The 23,315-nt window shown below is 39.4% G+C and overlaps 1 protein-coding gene across 1 annotated transcript in view; it reads left to right on the top strand.

Moving 5' to 3' along the window:
• The window catches only part of grik3 (glutamate ionotropic receptor kainate type subunit 3), a 283,742-nt gene that overhangs the window by 224,165 nt on the left and 36,262 nt on the right, over positions 1-23,315 (top strand). Inside the window, exon 11 of the mRNA XM_057834915.1 lies at positions 15,472-15,695. Coding sequence (XP_057690898.1) covers positions 15,472-15,695 — 224 coding nt within the window. The remainder of the gene's footprint in view (positions 1-15,471; positions 15,696-23,315) is intronic.

The raw sequence follows: 23,315 nt of genomic DNA, 5'->3' as shown, positions 1-23,315 counted from the left end.
GTGCTGTGCTCCGTGTTGCTGCTATGTAAGTGCTGTGTTGCTGGCGCTGTTTGGAAAGAAAAGTTAAGGTATGCTATTAAGATTTAGAAAATGCTGTGTATTTCTTTGTAAATATCTCATGTTACTATGTGGGCACACACGGCTAATAGGCAGGAGATGCTTATGTATGTACAAAAAAATGGTTTTTCCTCTAAAAATGTATCGGGTGCAGCTTGTAATCAGGGGTGCCCAATAGTCCAGAAATTATGGTTTATGGCGGAAAACACTCAGGTGACTTGAAGTTCCGCTCTGAAAACGATGTAGTGTTCATGCCAGGCCCTAAGGGGCAGTGCACATTTACAGGGCGACAGAGAATGATGCACTTTGACCCCACCAAGCTCCCTCAGCCTGGAAAAAAATATGCCCGCCCACTCGAAGCAATGTCATTTTTCTTTTGTTCAAAAAGGCACAAAAATTGAAACTTTCAACATATGTAATTTAAAAATATTATTAAAACAGTAAATTAAAGCCGACATTCCGCCATATTTACTGTTTTTAATGTTTAGTAGCACCGCTGCGCACGCCCAATGTGACGTGTACGAGTGCTGACGTTAATGGCGCGGTCTTGCGCCGCGGGAGCCTTTGATATGCATGCATATGAAGCCCCCCTCAACCCCCCGCAATCGGATTCTTCCACTTTGGAGGCAGGATTCAGAATTTTTCATCATCGCCTTCCGTCTTCGCTGACACCATATGCACGCGAGGCAAGTCCGTCTTTGTGTCGCAGAGTCGCCATGTAAACTGCCCCTGAGTGTGAATGGCCACAGCCGGATTTTTGGGGGATTTTATGGGTGAAACATGGTAATATAACAAGGGTTGCGATGCAGAAATCGCAGACATCGAGGAGTGGTCGAGATTTTCTTTTTCATGTGTTTACCCTTTTAAATATTTTTTTTCAATTTTTCTTTGTTTGGATGGATCATTTATCATCTAAAATATCGGAGAAAATGCGACAGTAACAAAAAAAAATACAATTAAGCGATAGTTATGAGGTAGATATCCGTGACGTTTTTACAGACACCATTTTTTTTCATTGTGACGTAATTTGTTTAAGTTTTAAATATGCGAGTGAATAATTTTTTAAAGTCTTTTTTTAAACAAAATATTAGACATCAACTAATGATTCTAAGCTAAAAATGACATTTTGATTAATAAATATAATTCATTACCTTAGTTTTATGGCTGGGTTGAAACAAACGCGGTTGCGCGACGTTTGTAAACAGGGGTTTCCAGGGTAAAACGGACACATTAAAAATAGATTGGGGGCTTAATGCGCCATGAATCTGCTTATGCAGCATATAGACATATTGTTCTATCAAACACAACAGTTGTTTTGGCATAAAATACAGCAGTTTATTTTAAAGAGGGGTGCAAGAGCAGAAATTGCTTTTTCAGTCTTGTCTGTGTTTTCCGCCATATACAATTTAACATTACGTCCAGCATCACAGCACCACGATGTGATGCTCCACGCTCCCTCCCCTCCCAGGAGGGAGGTATTTCCTCTTCTATTTCTCCAATTAATGAGTGCACCTTTCGCCTACATGATGCTATTCAGAAATTTGGGTTGACGCAGTGTGAATGCTGAACCTTTTCAACAAGTCATTTTCAAGTGTTGCTGCGAGGTAGCTCTCCGATTGGAACCTGGTCCTCTTGGTCTAGTGTGAAAGTGCCGATACTCAGATGGAGCATGTTTTTTTTCCTCTTCATTGTGAATTGTTTGGCTAGTACAACAAACACCGGCGCGACGTATAATCCGAAAAATGCGCAAATTTTCATCTTTTTTGGAACATACAAGATATTTTACCGTGGTCATTCGCTGCTAGTCGAAATGAATTGAACGTGCTCTGCTGAACGATGGGTTCATGCTTCTTCATCCATCAGTATTTGCAGTCTTTTTCGTAATCCGTCTGTTCCCCCTCAAGGTTATTGTTATCAACATGGGGGAGAAGAAAAAAAGAGCTCACACAGAGGAAAAGTGCTGCAGCGGTAGCCACCTTTCCTCAAACCTTTCAGCGGGCAAGCCATTGACTCCTGCCACACCATTCCTCGCACTAAATGCCATTTAAGCTATTACAAGTTTTCAGCTGAGTACAGCGCTGACCCGGCGGGGCTGCCGAGCACAAAGACGGAGCGTTGACGGGGGACACTTAGGAAATGCCAGCAGAGAATTACCACCATCACTTTGGACGCGAGGCTTTTTTTTCACTCTGCAGCGGTAAAGGTGGTTTCAATGAGATGATGGATGCTATCTGTCATACATTGTTACAATAGATGCGATATCATGTTTGTCTCAGATTTCGAGGAAATGTGATACAAGATATTTGCACTGAGGCTAAAGTACATTTACAGTGCTGATAAAATGGAAGACTACTTCTTTGTACCACGTGAAAAAGGTGAAACTTTCAACATATACTGTATGTTCAAATAATTTTCCATTGCACCTCCGTTTATTGTCAACAACATATAGGAACCTTATTAAAATACACTAAGGCTAGATTCATATCACAGGTCTTAACACTAGAACTACCAAGGGTGGATCAGTTGATACAAATCGCTTTTGTAACCTGAGAAGGATCATCTGACCCCAATCAGCATATCTTTTGTGAGCACTATGGTCCTTATTAGTCATTCCCATTCACACTCGCGAAGGAAGGTTAAAGTGGTATTCTTTTCGCGGGCCTGTTGTCACCCAGAAGACAGGTTGTGGTGAAAAAGCCACCATAAAATAGACCAAACTACTGACAGGATGTGACTTTTCTTTTTAACTCGTTCACTCCCAGCCATTTTCACCAGAGCAAGGCCCTTCGCTCCCGGCCGTTTTTCTGGATTTTGACTGATTTTGCAAGGCCCACAGAAAATTCTGTTGTATTGCTATATAAACATGGAATCAACCAAAAGAAAGATTTGACTCTCTTCTTTCAGCAGAAAAAAAAGTAAGTTCATATCTTTTTCCATTCTTTAGAAATCAGTAGCTTAGTTTGAGCAATTTTCCTATTTCTGATGAAAAAAACGGAGAAAATGAGTTTTTTGTAAACGCATACATTTCAAACATAACTTTGACTTAAACACAGCTATTTTTTGCATTAGTTACATCCAGGGGTGAAAGTGGGCCAGAACGGTCAGGAACGCAGTTCCGGTATAAGATTGAGGGCCGGAATGATGTTCCAGTACACGGTGCTTTGATTCAGAAAATATGACAGCAACTGTCAAAACAGCAGAGCTAGTTAGCTCTGATTGGTTCAAATGTGCATGTTTTCTGGAACAGCAAAAATAAAAAAATTTTTTTTTAAAAAGGTTGAATTGATGCGACAAAAAAGAACATAAAATGGATCAAATCTTTAAGAGCAACAAAAGAGTTGAGCAGGCTTATTTATCATATTTAGTTTTATTTGCTCTGATGGGGAGGTTCAGAACATCTTAGCAGTCAATGTGCACATTGGACTTACCGTATATTTTTTCATTTATGTTAGGCTACTTTTTCATTTCTTTATGGTTTGAAAAAGTCATTGTTTGCGCGATTTTCAAAATATATTCCATTTCACTCTGCATAATGTAAGTCATTTTTACTTATTTTTCTGAATGTTACTTATATCTTTCTTATTAAAAATTAAAAGAAAATGTTGACATTAACTTCAATTTTAATATACAACCTATCTTAAGTAGTTAAAATTGCGATTTGGCATTTAGTGAGGAAATGAGGGAAAGTAAAAATTAGAAGATGGAGGTTGGAGTTATTGTTGTTTTTGTTAACTTTTATTTTGCAAATCATTGAAAAAATACAAATTTTGAATAAAAAAAATAAATATATAAAATTTCTGGCTCTGTGGCGACCTTCACGTCAGAGAGTTCCAGCAAGAAATTCTAGCCACTTTCACCCCTGTATACATCCCAAACATCTTAATAATGTTTTCCTTTTACAAAATATCATAATGAACAAGACAAATAGAGCTTTTGACAGCAAAGTAACAATTTGTTTACACATGACTACTGAGAGATGACGCCTGTTGTCGTCGAGATGACGCCGCTGTCGTCGCGTCAGCCGTGTAATCTTTTCCCTCATCGTTGTCTGTCTCACAAAGATGGAATATTTTTGAATCTCTGCAGGTTCTGGTTGACGAGCCCGCTGCATGGTGGTCTCAGTCGTTTTGTTCCGTCATCCAGCGTCTGGCATTCCAGGCGTCCTCTCTGTTGTTTTGTTCGGTCGTCCGCCGCCTGGCATACTGCCGACAGCGCTCCGACCGTGCTGCCCGGGCTTTCATTGCTGTTGAATCGGGTTGCGGGTATTTACAAAATGCGCTACTGCCCTCCAGTGGCCAGTTTTATTGCTTTAAAATGCGTTTGGAGCCTTGTTTTTTGTTTCTCAGATAGCTCTCAAGCTATAGATTCTTCTTGTTAAAAAAAAAAAAAAAAAATGCAAAAGACGTATAAATACATTTTTGGGACAATGAAGCATTTAAAAATAGAACGTATTTATACATTTCTAGGAGCAAATGAGTTAAGTGTTTACTTGTCCCTTGAACTCTTCCAGTTTTATCCGCTGTGTAAACCAAATTGAACATGCTAGTCAGGTTTTCTTTTTTCTTTTCTTTTTTTAAACTTTTTTTTTTTTTTTTTTTTAATTTCATGCATGTAACTATACTGCGGTCAGTCTTACAGTATGTCTCACATATACTGTATGCAAGTGTAAACTGTATGGAGACAGAAAGGCGCCATTGGATGGTTGTCTGAGGCAATGAACACCTTTAGAGGTCATTCTCTTTCCCGTTGTTGTTTGCCGGACATTGGTCTGCTCAGGCAGGCAATCAGGTGGACAACCTTTTTACATCTTCCAAAAGCTGCAATTTGCCTATATACAAAGGACGGTGTAATAAAAACCAAAAAAAAAAATTATGTGGTGACATATGACACTACGCCCTTTTCCTGGGGCTAGGTGTTGGAGGTTGTTGCCGAAGCAATTTTTCCTTCTGTGCCTTCTTTGCGCCCACATGAGAGTAAGCCAATTTCTTTGCAAGACCCACCAAGAAGTCCACCCGTCTCTCTTGCCTTCCGGTGCATGCCTGATACAACACACATGCATTCAGTGCTGCCTTGTCAATCATATTGTAAAACACGGCGACTAGCCATCTCGGTGTTCCTCTGTATTTGACAAAGCGAAGGGAGCCCTGGATTCGCAAATATTCAAAATGCTAATTGCAGCTATCCAGAGTGAAACCCCCCGTTCACATCTACGCAGCGATTATACAGGAGTGTGTAGGGGGGTTGTATGCTTGATTGCTTGTTTGAGTGGTCTATTGTTTGACAAAGCCAAGTAGTCAGTTTGGTATCATTTGACGCCTTTGTGGTGTTTCTTTATAGCCAAAAAAACCCGAAACTTCCAGTGTTAATGCACAAATCCGATTTCGTCATGTTTTTCCGACTCGAGTGAGGCATTAACTTGAATGGGAGAAGTCGCATAAAAGTGGACCTTTTCAAATCTGACCGAGGTCATTTTTGTATGTGGTTAAAATCCGATCTGGGCCACATTTTTCCAGAATGTGGCTGCAGTCTGAACTGTCAAGTCTCCCAAATCGTAATTCACGCAACAATTACATCAGCAAATAGTGAGAGGCACGTAGGACGGCAGCGTTGTAGCTGTACATTAGCGTTAGTGCCTAGCTTAAACTCGGCTTTTTGGGAAGAGGATGGCTTGACAACAGTCATAAAAAATAAAATGTGTGTGGGTGCTCTGTTTTCTTTCTGTGCTCCAAATGAGCAACATTTCAAGATTGCTGACACGGCCGAGATTCGGGGCAAACTGCCCACATGTGTGTGTGTCATGCACCAATCGGACACTCAGATTCTCATTCTCAGTGTCAAGCAGCTGAACAGGACAGGTAAAAAAAAAACATGTATTATAAGTCATTAATAAGATGAAGTAAAAAAATAAGATTAAGATTAAGCGATTATTTTTTTTGGGTAATTTTTCAGCAAGATATGGTTTCACCCACAATCTGCTGCCTCGCTCTACACACATGGACATTTATTTTAATCATTCAAATGTGGTAGGGTTGGTCATGACACGAATCTGTGGCGTGTCAATTTAAAAGACATTTATTTTCACGTGTGTAATTTCACACTCCAGAAACTTCAGATAGCCAATTCTGTGTAAACAAACATATATTTAAACATGAATTTCTTGAATTTATATGATAAGCAATACAATTTGCATGACTGCGTCGTAGTAGAGCGAGAACTAAGCTGCTTAGTTATTGCTCTGCCCAGCACTTTTTCACATGATTAAGCGTGCATAGAGTGGGATTTTTATCTCCAACACTACCAACACCATAATTTCTCCAGGTAAACAGAAAACGTAAAGACAAATATCCCACTATAAACTGTCAAAAACCCTTTCTACAACAAAAAACACGTTATGATAGGTTCTCCTCCAGATAATCCAGTTCAATTCCTCTGCTCGACTCTCAACGAACCACAATCCTGTTGCTGTAATGTAGCAAGATAAGATACAGTACATGAGCATTTCGTAGGTGATCTGTGCCTCCACTTAAATAAAATGATAACGAGTGTAGATATGAGAAGAGGGGCTACAAGAGGGCAAGTTAATGCAGATAAAACGAAGCTGAGGCGCCCTATTCATTCATTCCATTTCATGTTGGATTGCAAGCCGGGTACTCATGAATCCGTTTTCATGTCATTGGACAGAACGATTGATAACTTTTGAAGGGAAAAAGATTATTAGAATAGGATAAAATCCTTTATTAAGAACAAGAAAAGATGGAAAGATGACAACAGCAGTGGAATAATTCCAGAATTGGAGGACTTCATTTTGGATTTAAAATTCTTGAAAATTAAGCCTTCACTTCTGATTTTCTGCTACATATATATGGCGGTTGGGCGGGACGGTCAACCGGGGTAGCAAATTGCAAGGGCGCATGCACGCGAGGTTTGCGCGAGTGATTATCTACAAGTATAATAGGCGCAGCGAATGAAAAATAATGGTAACACTTTACAATAAGGGTCCTTTAATTAAGATTAGTTAATGCATTTTTATACAATAACTCATGTTTAAGTAACAAGACAATAATTCATTTAATCCCTTGTCTAACATTTATTAATATATTAATTAACATGAGTTAATTCATCAGTTAATGCATTTTAAGACAACTAATGTTTAAGTAACATTACAATAATTAATATGATTGCTTATCTAACATTTATTAATATATTAATTAACATGAGTTAAAGCATTAGTTAATGCCTTAGTTAATGCATTAGTTAATGCATAACCAGACAGTCACTAAAGGTTTGGTAAAATTAAAAATATATATAGGGCTATATAGGGTTAGGGTTTGTTTACTTAAGCATTTATAATTTCTTAGTTAAGGGACGCATGTGCTACACTTTATAATAAGGGTCCAAAAAGAGTTCAGTAATGGTTAATAAAGGTTAAGAGGGGGGAACTTATGCATTTTTAATTTCTTAGTTAAGGCATACGTGTGCCACACTTTACAATAAGGGTCCAAAAAACATTCAGTAATGGTTGGTTAAGGTTAAGTAATACTTATGAGGTATGTTGACATGAAATAATACCATTCCTAAGGTTAGTTTATATTCATTCATTCATTTTCCATGCCGCTTTTCCTCACGAGGGTCACGGAGGTGCTGGAGCCTATCCCAGCTAACTACGGGCAGTAGGCAGGGGACACCCTGAACTTGTTGCCAGCCAATCGCAGGGCACATACAACAACAACATACAACCATTCACACACACACTCATACTTACGGACAATTTAGAATGTTCAATCAGCCTACTTTTGGGATGTGGGAGAAAACCGGAGTTCCCGGAGGAAACCCACGCAGGCACGGGGAGAACATGCAAACTCCACACAGGAAGCCCGAAGCCCGGGATTGAACCCTTGATCTCAGAACTGTGAGGCGGACGTGCTAACCACTCAGCCACCGTGCCGCTCGGTTAGGTTATTTTATATATATCCATATCTATATCTATATATATATGTATATATATATATATATATGTATAGAACTGAACTGAAGAACTGAATATTTCCTGGGGTGTCCTAATTTTTTTCACATGACTGTATGTGCTCGTTGGTGTTCATTCGAAGTAGTTGGAAACCTTTATTTTTGGAGTGTATTTTTTAAATTTTACATACAAAAATATTTTTAGTAAATGTCGACTACGACTAGACGGAACTAGTCTTGAGTTTTCGTCAACAAAATGAAAACACATTTTGAGATGACTAAAATATGACTAAAACTAATATTTATTATTGTCCAAAAGACTAAGACAAAAATTAAAATGGTTGCCAAAAACAACACTGATATCTAGCTTGTTTAAAATTTGAAAGCTTGGATGCAAAATGTCTTCCAATTCTGGAATGACCCAATAAGATTAGCTTGATCAAAAAAAAATTTCAGGACTCTTGGCTGTGGAGTTCCATATTTTCTCCTGAAAGCAACCATCCGTAAGCTTTGCTCGACATTTTTCCTGCACACGGTCACGAGGTCACGTCATCGCCGCGGGCGTTTCGACGTGTCAATTTGATCCTCATCGGAGGCGGCGGCAAAACGGGCTGACCCGCAGCTGGAGGGCTACAGGTTCAAGCGCCGTACTGGCAAACACGACCGTCCGGCCAAGCCAACGCTGCCCTTCAGTAAATTACGGCCTAACCTCGACGCTGACACTCATTACACTCCATCATTAGCCCCGTGCGGCGCGTGGCCATGTCGTCATGTCGAGACAAATGTCACGCATTGGAGTTCTTGTGCAAGTGAGATTGGCTCATCAGATGAATTAAATGTTAAGTGTACAGGCGGCGGATTAAAAATGCATGAATCACTGTAACCATGATGGCGGGAAGGGGAGGGAGCTCTGCGGGGACAACACCGCTAAGCTCGCCATCTGCAATCGTAGATAACGCCAAGCCATGTGGCACGCGGCGGGATGGCGTCAAGTTATTTGGCTCGTGCCGCGTTCCGGCATTGAGTGGAAGAAGGACGTATGCGCTGGTGTATTTGCCCATCACTGTCGGGACGTCTGGAATGGGTCCGATCAGCAGTCAGGTCAGGTCAAAACTGCAGTTTGGCAGAGGAGAACCCGCAGATGGACGCAGACGTGATGTACAAATGCGAATAGTTTGAGAGACAGCAGAGGCTCAGCAGGACCACACTAGCACCTTTCAACCTCCTTGGACGCCGCTGTGTCGCCATGACGATGGCTACAGGCACAAACAGGCCACAGGGCAAAGCACACTTGAAAAAAACCCCGGGTTGCATTCACTATTTAAGGTCAGGCGCTTTTGAAGTTTTGCCATAGTTACTGTTTGTGTGATCAAGTAAAGACTAAAAGTAAAGAATAATTTTGGCGACTTTTCCACACCAAACCATTTACTTTTGGATTGTGCAGATAAAATACTGAATGGCAAGTAAAGCTGGACAAAATTACTTTATATCGCTGTATTGTTATATAAAGTGACACAATATGTATTATTCTACAAAAAAAAAAAAAACTAATCAGAAAACAAAGAAAAGAAGCTGTTTCCGCTGCCTTCTGTATTACATTTAGGGTGCCAATACTTTTGTCCGGCCCATTTAATGGAGTTTTGTGTAAAATTCCAATACTTTTGGCCAGCAGTGTAAAACCAGTGGCGCCTCCAGAAATTTTTCATAGGGGTGGCCAGATGGGGCCACTTAAAATCTTGGGGTGGCCAAAACTAAAAGCCATAATTTCAGGTTTTCATTATATTATTGCAGTGAAAAGGTCAGGGGAAAACTATCAGAAAGACTTAAGGACACGGCTACTGATATACTTTGGTGTATTGTGTAATATTTGATGTTACTAATGATTTAATGTGAATAGTCCATAACTGTCCAGTCAACATTTTGAGTTCTACAACAATTCTGTTTTATTGTGTTATGTATACAGTATATTAAGCATAAGGTGTACATTTAACTTGGGCTGTCAAACGATTAACATTTCTAATCGAGTTAATCACAGCTTAAAAAATAATCGTAATTAATCGCAATTCAAGCCATCTCTAAAATATCCCATATTTTTCTGAAAATTATTGTTGGAAAGGAAAGATAAGACAAGACGGATATATACATTCAACATACTGTACATATGTACTGTATTTGTTTATTATAACAATAAAACCACAAGATGGCATTAACATTATTAACATTCTTTCTGTGAAAGGGATCCACGGATAGAAAGACTTATAAAAATGTGAGTTTGTATATTGTGACTAAATATTGCCATCTAGTTTATTTGTTGAGCTTTCAGTAAATGATACTATAGCGACTTAACTGTCCTGCCCAAATGCATGATGGGAAGTGGTGCAACCATGACTGTGTGTGGTGGCTGCAAATGCTATATCTTCTCTGCGTTGGGTACACAACAGGGTATTAAGAAAAAGATCAACTCCTGTCATTCTTCCCCACGTCGCTTCCCACAATATTTATAGTTGCCGTGGGAGAGATGACGACGCTTTTGCCAATTAAAAGCACGGTCTCAATGAATGCTTATATCTACTCCACTCACTTGACACTGCCTCTTATCTCTGTATACAAGTAAAACGGCGCCATTGTAGGCTGTTTGCAGCACTGCGTGAATGAGTCGTACCGCGAATGCATTCACGTGATTAATTTTTAAAAATTAATTACCGCCCGTTAAAGCGATAAATTTGACAGCCCGACATTTAACTAAAGATAATAAATGCATTCATTTGGGATGAAATGCATAACTGATGCTACAACAATCTAACGATATACTGGCAAGCAGGGTGGCCAGTGGGGTGGCCAACCAATTTATAGGGGTGGCCGTGGCCACCCCTGGCCACCCCCTGGGGGCGCCACTGTGTAAAACAACAGAACAATTGGCTAACTTGCATAGCAAACGTCCACTCGCTTAAATACTAGAACTTTTTTTTTCTTTTCAATGCTCTAAACAAATCGTTCAAACACAGATTCGCACAAAAATCAAAGCTACAAAAATCAAAGCTAAAATAAAAAAAACTAAAAATAGGGCTGTCAAAATTATCGCGTTAACGGGCGGTAATTAATTTTTTAAAATTAATCACGTTAAAATATTTGACACAATTAACGCACATGTCCCGCTCAGACAGTATTCTGCCTTTTGGTAAGTTTTACAGCAAGGCTTTTTGTGCTGTTTAACAGCGAACTCTTGTGGTCGCTTTGCGATATGGTTCATTGTTTTCTTGCCAGTTCAATATGGCTGCACGACATCTCGGGCTGATGCCTACGTTGTAATGTTGTGCTTATATGATCCTTGGACAAGATTTGTCCGTAATAATGGTTGTTGTAAAGAATGTACATATTGTGTTAGTAAGCGAAATGTTTTATTTTTTGTATGAGACGCTTTTTGTTTATGTTTAGTGAACCTGTATAGCGTGCTAAGCTAACGATGTTGCTAATGCAATGCTTGTGTACTTTTTTTTGTAGTTTTACGACGGTCTAAAGAGGACAATGGTTTGAGACCATTTTATTAATAAATCAGATGAAAAAGGAAGAAGTCTGATTATTAAGGCGTCGTTCACTAGCTGTCTAGCTTTGGAAAAAGTAGACGCTTCGGAGGGAGGACAGCATAGACAGATCTAAATGACAGAGTGAAATGCCCACTACAGTCCTTATGTACCGTATGTTGAATGTATACATCCATCTTGTGTCTTATCTTTCCATTTCAACAATTTATTTTACAGAATATATATATATATAATTTACAGAAAAATATGGCATATTTTATAGATGGTTTGAATTGCGATTAATTACGATTAATTAATTTTTAAGCTGTAATTAACTCGATTAAAAATTTTAATCGTTTGACAGCCCTATAAAAAACTAAAATACGAATGCATTGAACATATGAGCTCAGAGAAACAATTACCTTATGCTGGTCTTAACGGGGAGAAGCTGGATTTAGCCATGTGAGGATAAGCGGCTCGGAAAATGAATGAATGAATGAATGAAATGAGTTACAGTGGGGCAAATAAGTATTTAGTTAACCACCAAATGTGCAAGTTCTCCTACTTGAAAAAAATAAAGAGAGCCCTGTAATTGTCAACATGGGTAAACCTCAACCATGAGAGACATAATGTGGAAAAAACAACAGAAAATCACATTGTTTGATTTCCAAAGAATTTATTTCCAAATTAGAGTGGAAAATAAGTATTTGGTCACCTACAAACAAGCAAGATATCCGGCCTTCAAAGAGGTCTAACTGCTTGTAACGAGGTCTAACAGGGCTCCATTCGTTACATGTATTAATGGCACCTGTTTTAACTCATTATCGGTATAAAAGACACCTGTCCACAACCTCAGTCAGTCACACTCCAAACTCCACTATGGCCAAGACCAAAGCTGTCGAAGGACACCAGAGACAAAATTGTAGAACTGCACCAAGCTGGGAAGACTGAATCTGCAATTGGTGAAATGCTTGGTGTAAAGCACAGGTGTCAAACCGATTCCAGAAAGGGCCAAGTGGGTGCTGGATTTTGTTTCAACCGATTCCGTGAAGAGAGTTTAACCAATGAACTTCCTGCTGAAACAAGCAGCACCTGACAAAGTTTAACTGATTACATATGTAAAAGATCTGATTGGTGAAAAGGTTTCCTCTTCATTGGTTGGAAAGAGAACCTGCACCCACTCGGCCCTTTCTGGAATCGGTTTGACACCTGTGGTGTAAAGAAATAAACTGTGGGTGCAATTATTAGAAAATGGAAGACATACAAGACCACTCATAATCTCCCTCGATCTGGGGCTCCATGCAAGATCTCACCCCGTGGCGTCAAAATAATAACAAGAACGGTGAGCAAAAATCCCAGAACCACACGGGGGGACCTAGTGAATGACCAACAGAGAGCTGGGAGCACAGTAACAAAGGCAGTAACAAAATGCGCCGCCAGGGACTCAAATCCTGCACTGCCAGACATGTCCCCCTTCTGAAGCCAGTACACGTCCAGGCCCGTCTTCGGTTCACTAGAGAGCATTTGGATGATCCAGAAGAGGACTGGGAGAATGTGTTATGGTCAGATGAAACCAAAATAGAACTTTTTGGCAGAAACACAGGTTCTCGTGTTTGGAGGAGAAAGAATACTGAATTGCATCCGAAGAACACCATACCCACTGTGAAGCATGGGGGTGGAAACATCATGCTTTGGGGCCATGTATCGAGACATTTTGAGCTAAAATTTCCTCCCATCAGCAAGGGCATTGAAGATGAGACGTGGCTGGGTCTTGCAGCATGACAATGATCCCAAACACACAGCCAGGGCAACAAAGGAGTGGCTTCGTGAGAAGCATTTCAAGGTCCTGGAGTGGCCTAGCCAGTCTCCAGATCTCAACCCCATACAAAATCAGTGGAGGGAGTTGAAAGTCCGTGTTGCCCAATGACAGCCCCAAAACATCTAGAGGAGATCTGCATGGAGGAATGGGCCAAAATACCAGCAACAGTGTGCGAAAACCTTGTGAAGAGTTACAGAAAACGTTTGGCCTCCGTTATTGCCAACAAAGGGTACATAACAAAGTATTGAGATGTACTTTTGGTATTGACCAAATACTTATTTTCCATCATGATTAGCAAATAAATTCTTTAAAAATCAAACAATGTGATTTTCTGTTTTTTCCCCACATTCTGTCTCTCATGGTTGAGGTTTACCCATGTTGACAATTAAAGACCTCTCTAATATTTTCAAGTGAGAGAACTTGCACAATAAGTGGTTGACTAAATACTTATTTTCCCCACTGTATATCATATTCACTGTTGCCACTAGAGGGCAGGATATCTGCCCAAATCAATAGAACTAAATGCAAACACTTCCAAAACAAACCATTACAACACCAATCTAATTAAACGAATACTTGGAGAAGTGTTTAATCGTTGCAGCACTAGTTTGCACCTATTTTAGTATCATTATTATTATTATATTGTTTTTAACTAAAATGTGTTGCCAAGTTTAATCAAACAGAAAAAAAATCAAATGTATGTCCCTATCAATATATTGACACAATTCACTTTCCCTTTAATAATTTTCATGCATAGTTACTATTATTTAGTACTAATTAATTTCTTAAATCTATATGTGCGTTTTTGACTGTTTTACTATTGTTTATAAATGGCTTAAAATAACATATAATACCGTATTGTTTTGGACTATCAGTCGCAGTTTATTTCATAGTTTGGCTGGGGGTGCGACTTATACTCAGGAGCGACTTATGTGTGAAATTATTAACACATTATGATATCATTTCACATGTTATTTTGGTGTTTTGGAGTGACACTGATGGTTTGGTAAACTTGTCAGCATGTTCTTTATGCTTTTGTTATCTGAATAACTCTAATTACTATGGCCACGTTCGCGTTCTGCCTTTGGCAATGTGACTTCAATTGTAGTATTGACTTTTTTATATTGAAATGCATGCTTTTAGTTTGTGGCGCTTTCACGCTCAAGTGGGGGCGCACTCGCACTTGTTCACGCTGAGAAGAGTTTCACGGCTGCGAACCTACGTTCATTGTTTATGCTTGTAAAAAATCTCTACGTACGCAACACCTGTGTGTATCATCTTTTCTGTTGTTGTTGTGTGTTTTCCACCCGCGATCGGACACTTAGAGCCAGTTGTGTGGTTGTTTGAACGATGTGCTAATGCTAGCGAACGCATGCTAACCGTTTGTGTGATTGCTTTAATAGCAGCTAATGATCATTTATTTACGTTGATGCGGACCTGTTTTGTATCGAGGACAAAATTGATTAGTATTATTTCTATTTTTAGTTTCACTCTTCAAATGATGGTGTCATAACGACGGCCAAAATAAAGTCAGCAAACTTTATGGACGTCCAGCATCGTCATTTGGGAGTTTAGCTCGCTGTATAGCCAGGACCGAGCCGTAGCGTCCTGGTGAGAACAGTATATTCGCATTTCGTTGTTCATGCATCATGTAACATTATGATACTGTACACTTAATCAGCATGTTGTTCTCTATTGTACTTTTATATTAAATTGCCTTTCAAGATGACATAGCTGTTCTATGTTTTGGATTTTATCTAGTAAATTTCCCCCAAAAATGCAACTTATCTGTTCTATGTTTTGGATTTTATCTAGTAAATTTCCCCTAAAAATGTGACTTATATATGTTTTTTTTTACTCTTCTTTGGGCATTTTATGGCTGGTGCGACTTATACTCAGGTGCGACTTATAGTCCGAAAAATATGGTAGTCATAATTCAATATATTTTAATCTATTTTTTCAAAAACATTGGTGGACTATGGGCTCCTCAATCTCAACCAGGTTTTCTGGGAGAAACCCTATTAGGCAACACAAACTGCACCAAATTTCAACGTAAAAAATTAACTACAGTTTGTCAATGCTATCTAACAGGTATATATTTGTATTTTTCAGCGAGCCGACTTGGCGGTGGCACCCCTCACCATCACTTACATGCGTGAGAAGGTGGTGGACTTCACCAAGCCCTTCATGAGCATGGGCATCAGCATCCTTTACCGCAAGCCCAACACCACCAACAACGGCTTCTTCTCTTTTCTCAACCCCATGACGCCCGACATTTGGATCTACATCCTGCTAGCCTACCTGGGAGTCAGCTGCGTCCTTTTTGTCATTGCCAGGCAAGTGAGAAAGAAAAATAAGATCATTGGCTACCAATGATTGAACATATATTGCCGTCATCATAAACACATCATTTATAATCGTCATCTTTTTGCAGTTGTTGGATTATCTTTATCTTTCTTTTTTAACTCCATTCCACCCATAATCATGTTTTTTTTTTTCTTCTTCCTGGCATTTCCTGCTGCTTTTCATGCAAAGTGGCGCTCATGCAAAAAAAGCAAAACCATGTGATGAGGTTGCTCAAGTGCAAACAGCTGCACTTCCCGAGTCGCTCGTTTTGCCAGAAATGGTGGAGGGGGCTTCAAGCCAGCACCGGAAAAAAAGAAATAATCGCAAATTGTGATATCAGGTGGCTGGCCCAGATAGCTAAAAGGTTGTCAGAGTGCATCGTGGGAGTCAATAAGAGGGCGCGAGTGCACTTTGGTGCCAAGCTGACATGACTGATTAAATCAAAGGGGAATTCATAGGATAAAGGATGACACATTTGCATTATGTTATGAGCGTTTATGTTCCACAAACTGTCTCATATGCATTTTAGGTCAACAATAGGATATAATCATTATATTGATTTTTTAATTTTTTTTTATTGTAACCATGATAACCGAAGCACAGTAATTACACTCTAAACACAGTGTTACAAAAGAATATTTGTTGAGTTCAAGTCAGTCAAGTTGCATGTAATGTGTCTCATTTGTACTTTCGCTAACTACCACAGCACATATTATGTGAGTTCTATACAGGCCTCGTTCCAAAATGTTAGAATGCAACAGATAGAATATCATGGAAACATTTTTATGATAGAAATTGAAGGAATCTGACCCTTTAGCCCAGTGGTGTCCAAACTATTCCACATAGGGCCGCAGTGGGTGCTGGATTTCATTCCTACAAAACATGAGGACATCTTTTCACCAATCTGGTGTCTCACAAGTGTAATCAGTTGATTGCAGTCAGGTGCTGCTTGTTTTAGCACAAACTTCATTGGTTAAACTGTCTGTGTTCGATTGGTAGGAACAAAAACCAGGACCCACAGTGGCCCTTGCGGACAGGTTTGGACACCCATGCTTTAGCCAGACTGCCGGAATCACGCCAGCGAGACACCGGCAACCCGGCCAAAAGGCCAAACTCCGTGCATTCACCTTAGTGTTATCCCCTTGCACTGACTCCATTTTGAAAGCTGAAAAAAGGCTTCGAAACACAAGTTGACAATTTATTCAGGTCGACAATGATCAACCGGCAAGACAAAACAGCGACAGACCCTACGATGTGTGCTTACTACACATGCGATAAGAAAATATCATACATTGTGAACTTATGACGGAAACTAAGGCCAATTTTCATATCGTTGTGCCTCTCGTCAGACGAAAACTGGCATCCATTTCATTATGTTTTAGTCTCCTAAGACACGTTTTTAGCTTGTCATCGTCACGTCATCTTTATCAAAAAATTGTTCGTCGACAAAATATTTTCATTGTCATCATTGACGAAAACACTCTTGTGAATCCTTTCACATGAAATATTCATCATGTACTGAGAACATGGTGGCACAAAACACTAACACTAATAATAGGAATTATAATGTCATCCCACTAAATCCAATAACATTATTAATAGGCACGATAATATACTGTATCATGTTTTTGGCACAGTGTCGATGGATTGGGATGTGTACGTTTTTTTCCACTCCTGTTTTGCCAGTATGCAGATTTTTGTTACTCTTCTGGAGGCTAAATTTTTCCATCACGGGGTGATTATAGGAATTAGCTAACGTTTGCATTTTACAGTGTTATATTTTCAATTTGTTGAGAGGCCTTATAGTTATTGATAGGCTTGGTGTCCTATAACTACCTTGTTAAGAAAATTGTTTCAAGGGCCAAGACCACAAAAGTCCTCTCTCCTGTTGCAAAAAAAGTTTTATTTACTCACAAAGTACAATACCTGTTTGGTTTATGTTTGTTTTAGTTCAATGCTCAATGTTGAGGGGATCACATCGTCAATGACATTGACTGATTGACTCAAATTATATTTATTTGAAAAACTAAATACAGTGGGGCAAATAAGTATTTAGTCAACCACCAATTGTGCAAGTTCTCCTACTTGAAAAGATTAGAGAGGCCTGTAATTGTTAACGTGGGTAAACCTCAACCATGAGAGACAGAATATGGGGAAAAAAACAGAAGATCACATTAATTGATTTTTAAAGAATTTATTTCCAAATTAGAGTGGAAAATAAGCATTTGGTCACCTACAAACAAGCAAGATTTCTGGCTGTCAAAGACAGCCGGAAATCATCTAATGAGGTTTAACGAGGCTCCACTCGTTACCTGTATTAATGGCACCTGTTTTAACTCATTATGGGTATAAAAGACACCTGTCCACACAATTCCGTCAGTCAGTCACACTCCAAACTCCACTATGGCCAAGACCAAAGAGCTGTCGAAGGACACCAGAGACAAAATTGTAGACCTGCACCAGGCTGGGAAGACTGAATCTGCAATAGGTAAAACGCTTGGGGTAAACAATATCAACTGCGGGAGCAATTATTAGAAAATGGAAGATATAAAAGACCACTGATAATCTCCCTCGATCTGGGGCTCCATGCAAGATCTCACCCTGTGGCGTCAAAATGATAACAAGAACGGTTAGCAAAACTCCCAGAACCACACGGGGGGACCGAGTGAATGACCTACAGAGAGCAGCGACCACAGTAACAAAGGCTACTATCAGTAACACAATGCGCCGCCAGGGACTCAAATCCTGCACTGCCAGACGTGTCCCCCTGCTGAAGAAAGTACACCCAGGCCCGTCTGCGGTTCGCTATAGAGCATTTGGATGATCCAGAAGAGGAATGGGAGAATGTGTTATAGTCAGATGAAACCAAAATAGAACTTTTTGGTAGAAACACAGGTTCTCGTGTTTGGAGGAGAAAGAATACTGAATTGCATCCGAAAAACACCATACCCACTGTGAAGCATGGGAGTGGAAACATCATGCTTTGGGGCTGTTTTTCTGCAAAGGGACCAGGACGACTGATTTGTGTAAAGGAAAGAATGAATGGGGCCATGTATAGAGAGATTTTGAGTGAAAATCTCCTTCCATCAGCAAGGGCATTGAAGATGAGACGTGGCTGGGTCCTTCAGCATTGCAATGATCCCAAACACACAGCCAGGGCAACAAAGGAGTGGCTTCGTAAGAAGCATTTTAAGGTCCTGGAGTGGCCTAGCCAGTCTCCAGATCTCAACCCCATAGAAAATCTGTGGAGGGAGTTGAAAGTCCGTGTTGCCCAACGACAGCCCCAAAACATCACTGCTCTAGAGGAGATCTGCATGAAGGAGTGGGCCAAAATCCCAGCAACAGTGTGTGAAAAGCTTCTGACTTCTGGCCTCCGTTATTGCCAAAAAAGGGTACATAACAAAGTATTGAGATGAACTTTTGGTATTGACCAATTACATATTTTCCACCATGATTTGCAAAAAAATTCTTTAAAAATCAAACAATGTGATTTTCTGGGTTTTCTTTTCACATTCTGTCTCTCATGGTTGAGATTTACCCATGTTGACAATTACAGGCCTCTGTAATATTTTCAAGTGGGAGAACTTGCACAATTAGTGTTTGACTAAATACTTATTTGCCCCACTGTACTTAAATATCTGCAGAAATGCGTGTCGTGTACTCACATTTGTGATACACTTTATAAGACCAAGATTCCTCGTGAATGGAGATTGCGCATAAGATAATTGCTTTAGAAACAGGGTATCCCAGGAGGTTTTGAAAACTGAAAAATGAGCTTGTTCAGGTTTATGAATGCTCTTACAAACCATCTCTTGCCAAAAACCCAATTATGAAAGGGTTATTTGCTGCATCTAAAAAATTCACAAAAGCTTGTCGACTACATGCAAACTGAGCCACAACCACATATTTTGTTGACTCACCTCTATTTTATTAGGAAGTAGCGACGCTATGAAGCACCATTAAATTGTGTATAAAAGGCAAGAATAACATTTGGTGGGTAGTTTTAAAGCTCTTATTTCAGGATGACAAATAGTCAGTTTTGTGTTCTTGGCAACTTAGCAATTACATGCAATTTTAATGAGACCGCATCTTTAACAGTAAATACTAGTTATTTGTGCTCCTAAAGCCTTCGCATATGCTTTCAGTGGCTCGTAAAATGACCGTCAGTGTGCGATTAAAAAGTCTGTTGACATATTAGACTGCAGGGCATGTCATTAGATTGACATACAGCTGTATCATGGGGATAATACATTTTTTTCATTCAGCTGGAGCTTTCCAAATGAAAACTGACGTGATCTACTTGAGCTTTCATCCCATGAAGTATTATAGTTATTAGTTATCAAAAGGACAAAGAAGGGCATTCGCTACATTTCCGGGAGACGTCGAGGGATTCTTTATATTTATCCAAATAACTTCCAAAAGGGTAAAAAGCGTGACGTTGGGAGATGTTTTATCTCAGCAGCTGCCGTCGAGAATGACGCGCAGTAAAGAGGTGCGCGGAATTTACAGCGAGTAAATGGCAGCAGGCTGCTTTATTTATTTATGGATTTGTTCCTCAAATGTGACATTTTACGCCCTTGTCAAAAAAGTATCATAGACCTTCTGTTGCATTGCAGTGACAATTTTATCGGTATCCAACTAAGAACTGGATTATCAATTATCTTTAGGATAATAATGTATTATTATTAGGGCTGTCAAAATTATCGCGTTAACAGGCGGTAATTAATTTTTTAAATTCATCACGTTAAAATATTTGACGCAATTAAGGCACATGCCCCGCTCAAACAGATTAAAATGACAGCAGTCTACTTGTTACTTGTGTTTTTTGGTGTTTTGTCGCCCTCTGTTGGCTCATGGGTGCGGCTGATTTTATGGGTTTCAGCACAATGAGCATTGTGTAATTATTGACATCAACAATGAAGAGCTACTAGTTTATTTTTTTGATTGAAAATTTTACAAATTTTATTAAAACGAAAACATTTTAAGATAAAATTTCTATAACTCATACTAACATTTATCTTTTAAGAACTAAAAGGCTTTCTATCCATGGATCACTTTAACAGAATGTTAATGTTAATGCCATCTTGCTGATTTATTGTTATAATAAACAAATACAGTACTTATGCACAGTATGTTGAATGTATATATCCGTCTTGTGTCTTATCTTTCCATTCCAACCAAAATTTACAGAAAAATTTGGCATATTTTATAGATGGTTTGAATTGCGATTAATTATGATTAATTAATTTTTAAGCTGCTATTAACTCGATTTAAAATTTTAATCGTTTGACAGCCCTAATACTAGGAGTAGGAGTAGTTGTGCAATTAATTTAATGCAACACTAATTAATAGGCTTTGAAACGACTTCATTACATTACAATAAATTCCTTATTGTTAACTAGAGTTGCCCAATATTATCTGGTAGCTGAGGATATTGGCCCAAAAAAATAATTAAAAAATTATATCGGATAATATTGACATCTTTTTTTTAATTATCCAGGTTATTCGTTGGGTCTTAAAAAATCTTAAATCCAATAATTTTGAATTTAAATGTCTAAAATTCTCCTAAAATCTCATAAAAGGTCTTAAAGTGTGCACGTCAGGAGAAAAAAAGTCTGAAACAGGATTATTATGTGAATTACAATCATATTTTGAGATGATTCGACTATATACAACAATTTAGCAAAGCGCAGATGACGAGAAATTAGTCTTTTAATCTGCTGGTTAGCCACGCCTACCATTATAGGGCTGTAGCGTCCCCAACAGGTAGATGACGTCAGCGGAGTAACAATTTCATCTGATTTAGTATGCAGCCCATTGAGGGGGAATTATTCGCAACGAGGAAAACGCGACGAAGAGAGCCGCAAAATGTCATTGTTTCAGTCTCTCTACTCCAATATTTTTACAGGATATTCTTTTTATCCAAGTATTTTCCCTAATAGCTAAATAAATGGCTTGAGAAGGACCAGTCAGCCTGTTGAAGGGGAATTATTCAGAACGAGGAAAAGGTGACGAAGAGAGCTGCAAAATTTCAGTGTTTCAGTCTCTCTACTCCAATATATTTGCAGGATATTATTTTTATCCAAGTATTTGTCCCCAATAGCTAAATAAATGACATGGTCATGACAAATAACAGTCTTGTGCTAAATGGAATATGAAATAATAAAAATGCATTTTATTCAAGACGACATGGCAAAATTACTCCATAATGGTCAAAACTGTCGACTTTACCTTTACTGTCAAACCTCCCGATCGATATTTTATGCCACCTAAATCGGGCTTATGTTATTTCCCTTCCCCGGCTTCGGAGAATGTAAACAAAACAAGAGACGTGACAGCTAGCCGACATGCTAACCCGAACCGAGTGATGTTTCAAAGTCTTCGAAGCGGAAAATGGCACATAAGTAGCCTGGGTCATTTCACATGATGACTGGGTTGTCGATTGTCTTCGCCGATCAGCAAAACGCCCGGCGGAGAGCAATTTACAGCTTGTTCCACTGCTACTACGGACAGGAGAGCTTGCCGGGGAAGCAGTTGGACCTTGACCGCTGAACAAACCGTCCGACGTCGGAGGAGTGTGTAGCTGCCAAATGGTCAACACGAATATAGCAAAATAATGCTTTACTACACGGTGAAGTCGTAAACCGCGAGAGACTTGGTGGAGGAGGGCGGCTGCAGTTGTTGTGAAGCTAACGTGTAGCTAATGTGTATGTGGAGAGCTTTTTACATGCCCATCCATGATCAAACGTAAGTAGTCCTTTATTTAAAGAAAGTTTGTAGTTTTTACTTTGTAATCGCTGTATTCGCGGCTATTTTTAACGCAAAGTTGCAATTTCTGATCGGTCGGAAAATTTGACAGAACACCGGGCACAGGAAGAGGGGAATAAGCCGAGTATAGTGCTCTCCCGGCGAGGGGATGTGCGTCAAGCCGCCGGTCGTCGGCCGAGGAGACAAGGAGCATGTCAGCCACAAAATGCAAGCCACCTACATATTAAAATGATCCCAGTATTTGACATACCGTAATTTCCCGAATATAAGGCGCACCCGTGTATAATGCGCACCCCAAATTTACTTGTAAAATCTAGGGGAAATTATTGTACCCGTTTATAACGCGCACCCTAATTTTAGCACCAATAAATAGAAGAATACAAGAAAACAGAGCTCGTGTACAGATACAGAGATGTCATTTTACTGACTGGAGAAACACAGCACAAGCATAGCACATTGGTAGTTCAAAACATTACCGTAAACTGACAATATTTACGGTAATAATATGATTTGACAACTTCTCCAACTTACCAGAATCTAGGAGAAAAGAAAACAGGTGTAACTTTTCTTTTAAAGGCTGCTGTATAACTTGCTCGTTTCCTCATGATGAATAAACGTTTCTTCCATGGATTGATACGGTAAAATGAAAGTGAGAACGTAAGTCGGAAATCCATGAGAGCTCATCACTGTCAACACGACGGTAACAAAAGGCACTATTGTTATTTGGGTTTGAGTTTCCCGAGGGACCGATATAGTTGACGGACACAGGAAGTGTGTGTCCTTACATTTGTTATGGTCCGAATTGCGGAGCTGCAATAAACGTCGACTCAAATGAGTTCAAG

The sequence above is a fragment of the Corythoichthys intestinalis genome, chromosome 4 (assembly GCF_030265065.1).
Source record: "Corythoichthys intestinalis isolate RoL2023-P3 chromosome 4, ASM3026506v1, whole genome shotgun sequence".
NCBI lineage: Eukaryota > Metazoa > Chordata > Actinopteri > Syngnathiformes > Syngnathidae > Corythoichthys > Corythoichthys intestinalis.
The sequence above is the reverse complement of the archived record's forward strand: the minus strand, read 5'-3'. Positions and strand labels throughout refer to the sequence as shown.